General features: G+C 52.9%; 2 protein-coding genes across 6 annotated transcripts in view; one reads left to right on the top strand and one right to left on the bottom strand.

Annotated features, from left to right (window-relative positions):
* Positions 1 to 15: 15 nt before the first annotated feature.
* On the bottom strand, positions 16 to 5202 carry PAFAH1B2 (platelet activating factor acetylhydrolase 1b catalytic subunit 2). Its single transcript, XM_034425211.3, has 6 exons — positions 4919 to 5202; positions 4667 to 4754; positions 4491 to 4580; positions 3658 to 3774; positions 3221 to 3343; positions 16 to 2629 (listed from the first exon to the last, which is right to left on the bottom strand). Exons 1-6 carry the CDS (start codon positions 4951 to 4953, stop codon positions 2351 to 2353), a joined length of 732 nt encoding a protein of 243 aa, XP_034281102.1. The 5' UTR covers positions 4954 to 5202; the 3' UTR covers positions 16 to 2350.
* Positions 5203 to 10083: 4881 nt separating this feature from the next.
* SIK3 (SIK family kinase 3) overlaps positions 10084 to 13782 on the top strand; it is a 45640-nt gene continuing 41941 nt past the window's right edge. For 2 of the 5 annotated variants that reach the window (XM_034425216.3, XM_034425214.3), the window contains exon 1: positions 10084 to 10307. In XM_034425216.3, coding sequence (XP_034281107.2) covers positions 10113 to 10307 — 195 coding nt within the window. In that variant the 5' untranslated portion in view covers positions 10084 to 10112. The remainder of the gene's footprint in view (positions 10308 to 13782) is intronic. The other 3 variants (XM_034425217.3, XM_034425215.3, XM_087875995.1) reach the window with 2 other exon arrangements.

Below are 13782 nucleotides of genomic sequence, written 5' to 3'. Positions count from 1 at the left end.
AGACACGGACAAGACTGTGGATGGAACAGAGATCTTTATATGGAAACACGCACGAAACCAATGAGCTCTACCAGCCATCGAGGCCACTTAGCCAGAGCAGAGTCCTCCCTCCGGGGCGCCCGGAAGCCACTGACGGGAGGGGGCCCGAGCGACGGCTGCGCCCCAACTCTCAGCTCTTCCTGCAAAGCAAAGGCAGCCCCTCCCCACATGCAGGTTACAAGTACAAGACAACCCCGCCTTCGTCTACACTCCCATCGGCTGCAATAAATAGAAAATAGGCAATGCTGGAACATCACAGGACAGACAAGATTTGGGGTGCAGTACGTGCTGGCAAACAGGAACAAGATGAGGGTCTGCAAGGAAAAGCCCAGGAGGAGGAGGAGGAGGCTGGTTGTACAAGCAAGTGGTGCTCCTCGGCCGGTAGCAGATGAGCCAACCCATGTGAGGGGCAGGACCTCCGTGGGATGCAGGGAAGCAGCAGGATATAGATCGCTGGCGCCAAGGAGGCAGCAGGGACCTCAAGGGGGCTCTGGTGAGGCTGCCAGTCCCATGGGAAGACACGGGGCTTTCTTAGTGTTGCGATCAAGTCCCCATCCGAGGACGCTGGCCAAGGCCTGGATGCAAGAGAAGCCGCTGGGCTACAAAGCAGTCACAGGTCAGAAACGGCCAAGCACGGTGCAAGCCTCAGGCATCTCTGCAGGAAAGCAGCAAGGTGCCGCTATGATGGCCCCTGCCCATCCCAATCCCAGGATGCCAACACAGAGCGCCTCAGGAGGGCAGATTCATTCTGGGAATTCTTTGACAGAGCAAAGCCTTGTGCTTTTGTCAAGCTGAAGCTTGTGCTGGGAGATGCAAGGGAAAAGATGGCTGCTGGATGACCACGGACCACCCAGGGCAGAAGCCTCAGGAAGACACGCGTGGTCAAGAGCTCATCCACGAATGAAGAAGTCTTCTCAGAACAAATGTAAAGCCAAGGGGGTAAAGGGTGACCTTCCAGGGGCTACAGCTGGGGTGGCCTACGGGGGAGGGAAATCATGGTAACATCTGGGGGGGGGGTCACACACTGCATTCCTTACACTGCATTCTCTGGCATCAAACCACATTTGGGGAACTGAGGCAGCAGACCCTTGTCCATCACTCGCTCAGGTAAAAAGAGGTGAAGTATCTCCCTTCTTCACTGCCTGTTTAGGGATAAAATCTTTCTCCCACAATCTCACTTATCTAAGACTGAAAGTTCTTCCCAGAAAAATCTCTTGGAAGTATGAACTGAGGCATTATGCTTCAGAAACACTTTCTAAAAACTTCTCATCACACCAAGCCCAGAGAAAGAGGCTTCCCTTCACAAGGGGCCTATATTCTGGCAGACCTGGAATATCATGGGCAGATGACATGGCCGCCACCAGAGGCCTCATTTGCATGAGTAAATTACTTGTACAAGGCTGACCGAAAAAAAGAAAAGGATGCCCTGGGATTGTGAAGCTCCGGCCTTGCAAGAAGGGTGGGTCGGGGGAGGGGTGCAATGGAACAATCACTGGCTTTTTGCTCTTAAAAATGAGCATTCTGCAGATGATAACCTAGCAAGGAGAAGCGTCAGTTTAATCTGGATGGGAGTGAGTAGACAGGCTCCAAGGCCTTGGACAAGTTGGGAGTGCTGCACCAACATACCTCAGAGGCAAGTTTTCCGAAGCCGACCACCCCCCAATCCTGTTCCCAGCAAAGGAATCACACATCCTTTTTAACAAACAAATGAAATAGCCAAGTTAAATGTGTTCACTCACTCAACAACATAATTGTTCACGTGTATCAAGTTGTCAACAGGTAGCTGTCTCCTGTTCTGGTTTTGTTTGTTTGCCAAAGCAAGAAAGCAGCTAATATCACTTAAAACAAAAACCCAAATCCAGTAAATATAAAAACTCTTCAAACAATTCCAACTTTTAAAGGAGCAGCTACTTTTCAGTCCAGGGAGTGGAATGTGAGTGCGACCGATGAGTTTAGGCATTTCAGCGCTGTGGGCAGCCTGGACACCGAGGAGGCAGGAATGGGAAGGAGAGCAGCAGGAGCCAGCGGGCCGCTGACCAGCATTTTCACCACCCCATGAGGGAGAAACGGCTATGGGGAGATCCCGTTAGAAGAAACCTGTTCAGGCCAAGTGACCAAAGAGGCCGTGGGACATCTTTGGCCAGCCACAGGCTGTGGGACTGGCCGTGCCACCCTCCACCCCCCTTTCCAGTGCTAAACACAACACCCAGTAACATTCAACAATGGAAAGCACGTTGAGCGAGGATTCAGTAGTGCCATGGAAAAAAGAACTGGGCTGATGGCGCTGGGATGGGGTAGGATGGGGAGGCTGTCAGGCCAGAGTTGCCTGTTTCTCTTCTGGGGTTTCCTCCAGCAGCTGCATGATGAGTTCATGGAGGGGTTTGCAGATCTTTGTGTAGCCGGCACCCGTTAGGTGCAGAAAATCGAACATGTCGTGGCATGAAATGGTGCCATCCGAGTGCACAAAGCCTCCATCCACATCCAGCAGCTGGACACCGGCCAGCTTTGGCAGGGAGGCCTTCAGGAGCTGGTTCACCTTGGAGTTCTTCTGCCGCAGGGGGTTTGGCTTCTCGCCTCGAGGGAGCAGGCCCTTGAACGAGGGAGGCGAGAAGGGCAGGTTAGCAGGCTCCTTAACCCTACGGAAAGCTCTCCCCCAACCCCCCGGCCTAGCATCACTCTGTCTGCTGTCTGGACATGGACACACATGCCTCTCTGGCAAGCGGAGACCTTTGTTCTTACTCGTCTTTCAGAAGCATCTATCGTGTTCTGCTCCTAAAATGTCTCCCAAACTCCCACAAATGCATTTTTGGCTTTTCAACAGCCATGTTTTAAAAGATTAATCAGTATGTGGAAAATTATACTATCATGTATTGCTCTTGCGTAAAGCCTTCCTTTTTCAGCAGAATATGACCATGACATGAACATGATCTTAGAGTTGCCTTTGTGGAAGAAATTATCCAGATGCTTAGAAAAATTAAGCTGTCAAAAACAATGGTTAAATTAATGATTGTCTGAGGCAGACTTCCAGTTCCCTTCCTCAGCCAAGATAAGGCTTCTCCAACTGACTTTCTGTAACAAAAGCCAGCACAGTTCTTCTTATGATGCTTCCCTTCAACCTGATTAAAAAAAAAAACAAGTTACAAAAATATACAAATGCATCGAAGATGCTACTTTTACCTACCAGTACGATAATTTTAGCCTGGGACTGCCGGGTATTTATCAGTCTCACGATGGCCTCTACTCCACCAGCTACTTCCTCTGCTGTGTTTTCATGGTTGTTTGTTCCAACCCAAACAACAATGACCTGTGATTGAGGGACCAGAAAGAGACAAACCGCAATGATTTCTGCATTACCCGGTTTCAGAGGAAAAGGAAACATCGCATGCTGCCCCTATAACGTTTCAGCGCCCAGGGAACATGGCAGTCAGCAGCTCTCCGCTCCCTTGCCAGTCACAGATATCAATCAGGCTCTGAATTAGAATAACATAGAAATGCTTTGGGTATAACAAAAGCTAGCAAAGGGCAGCAGGTGTTTGTCTGTGTGTGTGAGAGGGAGGGAGGGAGGGGAGAATATTACAGGAGGTTTTTTGTTCTTTCTCACAATTACAGGCACCCTACCTTGGGCTTAATATTTTCCAGTTCACCATTCTTCAGTCTCCACAAAACATGTCCTGTAGTGTCTCCACCAATCCCAAAATTCAGCGCATGTAATGGTGAAAAAAGTTCTCGCCATATCTGCAATGATAAATTTTCAGAATCATCCTTGAACAAAGGCAGGGGATTTCAGGAATAAACTATTGATATACTTAAGCATTCAGAGGTTGCTTAGATTAAAAAAGGGAACATTTTTATTCAGGCTGAAGCAAAAAGTCCATCCTGGGTCATCTGCAATCCAGATAAGGATGGGCAACCCTTAAAGTGCATTGGACACTTCCGATCATCTGGAGGTTACCAAACTTTAAGGATTGGGAATGGAATCGGTTTGTCTTTGGAAACCCTCCCATGCCCATTCCCACGATGCAACACAACTAACACCACAAAAAACAACCAAATTATGATACTAAAATCCAGCCACGATGCCTTCTGTGAGTTTCGGATGCTGCACTGTCCCCTGGGGGCCAGTCGTTGCCCACCGAGGTGGCCCCTGGTCTACCCTAGCTGCTTGTGCATCCTCAAACCGCTTAGAAATATGCCTGCAGGGTAAGAGACGCAAAGAACCTTTTCGACATCCGCTGGCATCCTGCTTTATGAGGAACAGTCTCCGTAAGGCGGCTCCAGCCTTTGCCCTCCCTTTTCAAATCAGAACGATCCAAGCTTTTCCACTGGAAACCAAGGGCGGTGCTGATCCATTTGAAGCTGGTGAGCGGAGGGGGGGGGAATGCTGCCTCACAGGGCGAATGTGCCGTTTTACCGAATTAGGAGAAAGGCCCATGAAGGGATCGGCCCCGTACCTCGTATTGCTGCAGCAGCTGGACCATGGAGTCGCCCACGAAGAGCACGTCGGGCTCCTTGTCCTTGCAGTCCAAGACGAAGCGGTTGTGCTGCAGGGAAGGAGACGAGCAGCGTGAAGCCCCCGAAGGCTCCTCCGCTTCCCCGCGCCGGCCCTCTGCCCCGGGGGACGGCTCACCTGGGACATCCACCGGTCGTCGCCCTGCACGTCTTCCGCGATGTGGGCCGCGGCCGCCGGGTTGGCGTCCCCCTGGCTCATCCGGTCCCTGCCGAGAGAGAGAGAGAGAGGAGGAGGGGTGGGCGGGGGCCTCCCTCCCTCCCTCCCCCGCCCCGCCCGTCGCCATGGGAACCGGCCGCCCAGGGCCCCGCCGCGCGGGAGGAGGCGGGCTCGGCGGAAGCTGCGTCCCTCCCTCGCCCGCCCCGCACTCACGCTGCTGGCGACTGCGGCTGCCCCCGCGCCTCCATGGCGGCTCCTCGGCGACGATCCGCTCCGCCCGCTCGGCCTTCCCTCAGCCTCCCCGCGGCTCCGACGGGCGCGCCCCTCCCCCGCTCCGGCCGCCACGCAGCGCGCCTGCGCGATGACCCACTTCCGCGGTCTTCGCAGCTCTGGCCGGAAATCCCGCCTCCGGGCTGCCTGGCGCCTCGGCGTTCTCCTAGGGGGCGCCGCTCGCGGGCTTTTTTCGCCGGCGCCCTCTTGGGGGCGGGAAGAGTGACGCGTTTGGAGGGGCGGGGCCTCGGCCGGTGACGTCGAGCGGCCTCCAGGGGGAGCCCTGGAGCTGCTGGCCACGTGGATTGGGCGCCGCCGCGGAGGCTTCCGGGGAGAGCGGAGCCGCGGCGCTCGGTGGCAGCGCTTGTGCCCCCGTTGCTGAGCGAGGACTGGGCCGACGGTGACCACGACGGCCCCGCAGGCGCAGCCCGAGGAGCGGGTGGGATCGGGGCCTCGCTGGAGCTCACCTAGTCCCACCCCCTGGAAGGGCGCCTGCCTGCCTGCCTGCCTGCCGGGTCTTGGGCCAGAGTCCGGCGCAGCGTTTCGCCCGAGGAGAGCCAAATCTTCGGGAACCTGGACTTGGGGGAGCTCCGAAGGAACCCCGCTGCGGCACGTCTGCTTGAGGCCAAATGGCAGTGCGGAGAGGGTGGTGCAAACCACTGCCTGGTCCCGGTTCAGCCGAGGCAGCGAGCGACATATATCGGCCCATTTCTTCAGCACCCCAAAGCCTCCTGGCCACTAATGGACAATAAATATTTGAAATCCACTAAATTGGGCCTGATTACTGGAGTTTGAAAATTTCTTAAGAGATCCGAAATAGCTGACATTTTAAAATAGGAAACCGTGTAATGTTAACCATTGGATGATCATCAGTCCCAAAACAAAAATATGTTTAATTGTAGAGGTGCAAAGGAATTAGGAGCTAAAGAGCCTCTTGGTGCTGTTGAAGGAGGAGCAAAAGTTGGCTTGAAACTCAAGATTAAGAAAAGGAAGATCATGGCATCCGGCCCTCTTAATTCCTGGCAAATAGATGGGGATGAAATGGAGGTAGTGACAGATTCTATTTTCCTGGGCTCCAAGATCACCGCACATGGGGACTGCAGCCAAGAAATTAAAAGACACTTGCTCCTGGGGAGGAAAGCTATGGAAAATCTAGACAGCATACTAAAAAGCAGAGACATTACCCTGCCAACAAAAGTGTGCATATAGTCAAGGTGATGGTTTTCCCAGTTGCAATGTCTGGCTGTGAAAGTTGGACCATAAGGAAGGCTGAGTGCCAAAGAATTGAGACCTTTGAACTCTGGTGCTGGAGAAGACTCCTGCGAGTCCCTTGGACTGCAAGGAGATCAAACCGGTCAGTCCTAGAGATCAATCCTGACTGCTCTTTAGAAGGCCAGATCCTGAAGAGGAAACACAAATACTTTGGCCACCTAATGAGAAGGAAGGACTCACTGGAGAAGAGCCTAATGCTGGGAACATTTGAGGGCAAAAGAAGAAGGAGACGGCAGAGAACGAGGTGGCTGGATGGAGTCACTGAAGCAGTCGGTGTGAGCTTAAATGGACTCCGGGGGATGGTAGAGGAGAGGAAGGCCTGGAGGAAAGTGGCCCATGGGGTTGCGATGGGTCAGACATGACTTCACGACTAACAAAAAAGGAATTAGCTGTGTAGAGTTGCCATGTTTTCCCTCAATTCAAAGCATCTCATCTTTTCCTACCAAGAGCATATTCTTTGGTGCTAATATCCTTCATGCGATCTGCCATCTAGTTGCTGCTTGAAGAACCAAATTCCTTTCTATCTGTCGATGCTTAGAGACTTGCATGTTAAAATCCTTGCTGTTTTCTGGCTGGGGGCTCTGTCTTCCTTTGCCAGAAGAGGTACCCCCCTAAGTAGCTAAGAACTGGATGCTTGTCACTGTAGGAATAAATACAAGGCAGAACTCTTAAGCTCTGGGAAAGGAGAAAGCAAAATATTTAGGGTTGGAGCAGGGAGTAGAAAATGAAACTCTACCCTCTTATTAGCACAGAACATCAGCTACTCTCATGCCTTCCCCCAGATAAAATGTCTTATCTAGCCATTCTATTGAGTTTGAGCCAGAGAGGCAACAACAATTCCTTGTTGGGTATTTTTGAGGTCACAGCACAAAACAAGGCGCAGATGACCGAATAAAGGAAGATGGTGGTAGAATGGAAATAGCCAAATAAAGCAATGGCACAGAATATGCTTTCTCACTTGAAACCCACAAAAGGTCAGGTTAGCCATCTAAGCACGAGACAGTTCCTTCCTCCCCTCCATGCAAGGATTAGCCTTTGATTCTCTTTTCAACAGGTAACCACATACCTGTTCTTTGCTTTCAGGGGGGATGATGCTCCAGTGTTGCCACTGGCAACCACTGGACTGCTGAAGACTAATTCCGCTGTTTCCCTAGGCAACAGTTGGAAGGGAACAGCCTTAGTAAAAGATGCAGGCCACAGATCTCTACGTGGAGCAGAGCCCATCGGCCAGCTGCAAAGTCAACCCTCTAACTCTGGGAGTGCATCTCATGCAGCTTCTCCTTTTGCTGTTGCCTGCATGGCCCACATCTATAAACATCTGAACTAATTGTGCAAAAAAAAAAAAAAAACATCTGGACTAATTGTGCAAAATTAATCATGAGTGGTCAACATTTGTGATAGATTAGAACTGTCATTATCATGTATTTAGCTCTCAAATTCTGGAAGCAGCGAGAATAGCTTTTTCCATGGCCAGGTCAAGATCATTTGGTAGCTGCTATTAGTAGAAGAAACAGAATGACAAAGAGAAGGAATATAAAATGGGAAGTTATCCTCTTGCCTTTTGAAGATCTGGTTAAAAAAAAGACAGAAAAGGAATAATGCGTATATCTTGTGAATCATTCTTACCTTTAAATTCTGCCCTCATCAGACCAGATCAACTCTCATCTTCTCAAACATTCGTACAAGGGGCAGGGTATCAACAGCCCTAGTGGCCCAGTGGTTAAATTGCAGGCAAACTGCCCAGACTGGAGTTTGATCCTGACTGGTTCAAGGTTGATTCAGACTTCCATCTTTCCGAGGTTGGTAGAATGAGAAGAGATTGTTAGGGACAATATGTTAATGCTGTAAACTGCTTAGAGAGTACTGTAAAGCACTGTGGGGTGGTATATAAGTCTTAAGTGCTATTAATGTTGATAGCTATTTTATCAGATCTTACGCAGGGTGCCCCGGATGGCTGCTCATCTTCCTTGAACAAGATCCAGTTAGGGACGGGGCCTTAACAACAACAGGGTGTATGGAATGTCTAGTCTCAGTGCAACTACTCTTCTAATGAACTCAAATATGGAACTCATCTTCCCCACACCTGTTGCTTGGAGAATGCCATAGGAACATAAGCTATACTTCAGCAGACAAAAAGCCGGTCTATCCAACCTTCTGTGGCCAAATAGACGCCTGGGGCCAGTTCCCAAGAACATGAAGCAACAGCAATTATCATTTGGCTGTACTAGCAACTCACACTAAGACCTATTTTGCTTTTCCTGTTGATTAAAACATCACTACTTAATAAACCACCAACTACTGAAGTGCCTCAGCGATTATGAGGAAAACATAATTTAAAATGTACAAGGAGAAAAATTAACATCAACAATTACGATAAATCAGAGTCTCTTTTAATGTATATTTAAGTTCTTTTAAACTGCTAGCAAAGAGGCTAACTTCCTCAATTTTAGAGAGTGTATTTTAAAGAGCTGGGAGACTGGAATACAGTACTGCAACTAGTTTCCATTGACAGCCGTATCCTTCGTGAAGTTGCTCAGAACCTGGGATGAGTAAACTAGGTTTACCAGGTAAATATTTCAGATGGTCTTAACTCTTTATGAATCCTAGCCAATGTGGCCACTGGCAAGGTCCTGGGAGGGTTTTGGTCAAGAACTCTAGAGGGCACAAAGTAATCCTTCCCAGCTCTTGCTCAGGAATCCCAGACTGGAAGTTGCTTCTCAATTCCAGTTTCCAGCTTCAATTCCAGGGCGTCCCAGCGCCTTCTGAGCCTATCGCTGTACAGGCTGTTATGGAGCCTGGCCTGCAGCGCCCAGCACCACAACCCAGGATCCTGACTCGGGTTTGTCGAAGCTTTGAAGACGGAGAGCAAACTCTTCTTTCCTCCCTCTGAAAACCCCAATCTATGGAGGGTCAGGAAGTTGTTATTTCCGGCTGGGACTTGTGACGATTTTAGCCAAATTCATCTAGTCCGTATCCATTGTGAACTAAGAACTCTTGCTGGTGCCAGGGCTTTCTTCCCACTGCTGTCACACCAGAACAACAACCGAGAGCTAGTCCCAACCATCTGCATGAGAGTCTAATGAGGATTCCTCTTAATTCTACCTTAATGGCGTTTTTCCTATTCATCCTATAATCTTCCCTTCCAGTTCCTATTATAGGCCGTTCAGGGAGCTGCCAGGACCTTTATTTGGCTGGGAAAAACCGCCTGTTCAGGCCTTGGCTCCGTTTCTTAAGAAAAAGCAGGGCGCCTCGCGCAAGCGGCCTTCCCCGCTGCTGCTCCTGCCGGTCGCCCGAGAGCGGCTGCTGGAGGCCGCCCGGGTCTCTCGCGGCTTTGCGGGCGCCGAAAGGCCAGGGCCGGAGGCCTCCCTCTGCCGTGCCCGGCACCGACCTCGACTTGACCGCGCGGGGAGGCCTCGGGCCTCCGCGTTGAACGGAGCAAGCGGGCTGGGGGAAGGCTTTCCGGGAGCCTTCGGCCCGTCGGCAGGGCCAGGTCGGCGGCGGGCCTCGGGAGGCCTTCCCGGAGGTCGTCGCCGCCGCTTCCCCTTCGGGCCCAGCGAAGGCGCCGGTCTCTCGAGGGCGAACCGCGTCCCCGACGGAGGCCGAGGCGGCTTGTGCCTTCTCGCGCGCCGTAGCGCTCCTCCGCGGGCCAATCGGGTCGCTCCTGGTGGCGCTGACGTCGTCCCGCGTCACGGCCGTCGCTGCCGGCCGCGCTCCTCCCCCGCCGGTTGCTATGGCGGCGGCGGCGACCCCGCCCCTGTGCGGATGAGCTCACGCGGTGCCGCAGCTCCGGGAGGAGGAGGAGGCGGCGGCGGCGGCGGCGGCGGCGGCGCGGGGGGAGGGTCGTCGTCGGCTCCTTCAGGGTAAGATGGCGGCGGCTGCGGTGTCCGGCGGCGCCGGGGGGGCCCCGCTCGTGGCCCCGGGCCCCCGCCTGGCCCCGCCGCCCACCGCGGGCCGTCCCCCGGGCCCCGCGCGCATCGGCTACTACGAGATCGAGCGCACCATCGGCAAGGGCAACTTCGCCGTCGTCAAGCTGGCCACGCACCTCGTCACTCGCGTCAAGGTGAGCCGGGCGCGCGGCCGCGCTACGCCAGTCCGAGGCCTCCCCGGCGCAGGAGTTTGGGCCGGCTGGACGGGGAGGGGGGGAGGGGGGGAGGGAGGACGCTGCGGCCCCTCCGGCGCTCGGACCAGCAGGCCCCGCCGCCGCCGCCGCTCCCTGCCCGGCCCCGCTCTCCCGCCTCGGCCCGGGCATTCGCTCCCCCCGAGGCCGCCCCGCTCTTGAGGCGGAGCTGGCAGGAGGCTCCCCGGGACGCGCCTGCCCTGAACCGGCGGGGGCTCCGTGGCTTTGACCTTCCGCGGGAGGCTCCCCTGCCCGAAGAAGCGCCCCGCTTTCCCCCGGCCGCCCGGGGCCTTCCTGCCGTGGGGAGCCGCGCTCTGGTAGGAAGGGCTCCCGGGGCGCCCAGCGGTTGAAGGCGGAGGGCCGCTGCCTGTGCCGCTTCTCCCGGGCCCGAGCGAGTCGCGTGGAGAGGCCGGAGGACTTGAGGTCTCCGGGATAAGCCTGGGCATCACCGCAGTCCTCCTTCGGGTCGGGCTGGGAAGCTGAAAGCGAGGCGTTGCTGTTTCTGGAGGCAGAGGTGGTTTGGCTGCCTGTGGCTCAGGCTCTCCCGTGTGAACGTGGCCCAGAGGCCTCTGGCTGTCAGGGGAGCACATTGGCTCCGGTAGCTGCCGCTCCTGCTCTTTGCCTCGGCCCCTCCGTCGCTGCCAGGGGCAGAGGGTAGCGGCTGCCGAATCCGGAGGGATCCCATCCCACATCGGTGTCTTTGGGATGATCCAGTAGAACCACCAGGTCGCCTCTGTGCTGAGGCTTTGTCCAGGGCAGAGAGTAGCCCTGGTCCTTCTTGCAGTCCGAAGATTGGAGGCCGGCTGTCCCTCCAATGGTTTCTGCTGGGGCAGTGAGATCAGGCGGAGGAAGGAGCCTCTTGGTGTCCCATATGGGGGCCTTGCGGCGCCTGTCCCTGGAGCAGCATCGTCCCGAGGTCCGGATGGCTCCCACCCGGATGAGACTCAGAAAGCCGTGGAAGGCTTGTCCGTTCTCCCAGGCCTAGGGCAGGGTGACGGGGGAGCCCTTGTAGGATGTTGGATAGGCTGTGTGTGCCTTCTGGACATCTATGATCTACTTTTTTATTTGCTGTTGTTTTTAGTGATAGGTCACTATTTTGTGGCAGCAACGTTCTTGGAAGTTTACCTGGTAATGATTCTTTTGTGATGTGAAATGATATCTAGATTAGGGAAGCTTATTGGCTGAACACTCTTACAGTATTTTAAACCAGGTACTTGCATAAGAAAAAAACACTTTTCCTGTGTTTAGGATCCTCGGTACAGAAATATAGTGGTTTGTGGGATTGTGAGACATTGACTGGCCTCTGAATTGCATCCTGAACCTGATTAAAGTTCTACTCCTGAGAGGAGAGGGATTGTTGCTCATTAAAAGCCAAGCCTCTGATCAGCCTGAAAAATGTGCACTTCTGCAGACAAAAACTCTTTTTTCTCTCCATTTCTTTGGTCCTTGAAGCTCAGCTATGTTTCTGAAGGAGACCGTGATGAGCAAAAGGTTGTTTATACAGCATTTCGCTAGCTTCTGTGTTTGGTGGTCTTTACTGGAGATGGTCTCTGCAGTGATACAGAGAGCGCCCATTGGCTTCCAACAGATGTAGAAACAAATGCATGATTGTTTACATATTCCACCAGAGAGTTTGAATGGTTCAGTCAGGGGTTAGATTTGAAGTAGGAAGAAGGTCATTATGGGGAACCACGCTGACAAGAATCCTGCCTGTAGACTGGCTTACCTGCCTTAGGTAGACAGGGAGGTTTATGGGGCATTTTCTGAAAAAACTGGGACCCTGGGACATTCTTTGAAAAAGGCATTTCAATTTTATAACAAAGGTTTTTTTCAGAAGTTTGAAAGTTGTAGAAGTTTATTTGTATGTGTATTATCTGAAATATTTTTATCCTATTCTTCAGAAGAAAGAACTTCCACAGACAGTATCAACAGAGGCTAATAAAAAGATGTGCCCTATTCTCATTCTTCAAGTTTCAAAAGGCAGCACAAAAAGGAGGAGGAGTGGAATAATAATGAATTTGGAATTAAGTTTTACTTTAAGAGTTTTGGAAATGTCTAACTGTGATAAAGAAAATCATGAGAGAATCCAAAGGTTGCTTATCAAAACTGATGACTGTTTTATGAGACAAATATAGCAAGTGGCATCAACCGTCCAAAAGGCTGGCATTCAAGAGCCAGAGAGCGAGGGTCTAAAGCCGCCCTCCTCCTCCTCGGAGGGCAAAGGAAAGGGCATGGGAGCCACCATACCAATATCCTGCAGGCCCTTGAATGCCGACCCTTTTGGTGGCCAGTGCTCTTATGCTTTTCTTTTGAAATCTCACATGCAACAGGAGTGCCCTGCTGATGCCCAAGTCTCCCTCGCTGTGTGCCGTGGCTCACAGTCCGGAGTTCAGGCTTCCAAGGGTCCTGTGGTGGGGAGATGAGCAGAATGCCCCTGCTGCCCCCGTTACACTTGCATTGTTCTGAGGGCTCCTGTTGATACCGGTTTGGCTGTTTAGTGGGAGTGGATGAAGGACTGGGAATGCGCTTGGCTGGAGCCGTTCTGGTTTTTATCTACGTTCTTCGAAAGGCCAAGTGAGCCTTATCTGATGTCCCTGCAGCGGACTCTTGCCTCCCTCCCGGTTATTTGGGAAAGGAGAGCGAGTTTTCACATCCTTGAGATGAGCAAGAGAAAGATGCAATTGAGTGGCTGAACAATCTGCAATGGGCTTCAGCTCCAGGCCGGTGACTGAAGTGGGAAGGGCTGCCTTGCTAGAGCTTTGCCCTTCAGGAGCTTTCCCTTTGTGGCTTCGCACCTGCCAGTAGTGGAAGTAAAAATAAGATATTGGGGTTTTGTTTGGTTTTGGTTTGGGGTTTTTTTGGGGGGGGGATAATTTTGTGGCTACTTTGCTGAAAGGACAGCCTGTCTCTTGGGGGAGTCTTTTGTAGGCCCTACCAGGGAAAGGCAGTTCTGTTGTACCCTCTTAAAGGGCCCCCTCTAGGATGGAGGCGGCAGGCAGGCAGCGCAGGGCAGATCAGCTGTTCGGCTGCCTGCTTGGCTGGTGGGCATGAAAGGAAGCGTCCTCCCCTCTGGCTCTTCTGCTCCTTCCTGGCGTGCCAGAGAGACCCTTGTGCCTCCTGAACAAGGCGCTCTGGCAGCTCCTTCAGCTTACCCTGGGTTTCGGATCTGACCAGCAATGTGGCCGCTGGACCTTCACCTCCTGCTGAATCTTGCGGGGGATCTTTTTGTCATTGATCGGAAGCCCCCTTCTTTAGCAGTACCTCTGGGGCTCTTGGAGACAGGTTTGCAAGTGAGTCTCTGTAGAGAAGGAAGCTTAAGCTGACGGGGAAAGAAGCCGAGAGCTGCTGCCAGCTTCTTCACTCAGTGATTCCCTGGGTGCTTTTTGAGTGATGGAAGGATGTGTTAAATACTTTTTGG

Source organism: Pantherophis guttatus, chromosome 9 (genome assembly GCF_059756535.1).
Source record: "Pantherophis guttatus breed Tessera chromosome 9, ASM5975653v1, whole genome shotgun sequence".
In the NCBI taxonomy this organism is placed as follows: Eukaryota; Metazoa; Chordata; class Lepidosauria; order Squamata; family Colubridae; genus Pantherophis; species Pantherophis guttatus.
This window is presented reverse-complemented; position numbering and strand designations above follow the sequence as displayed.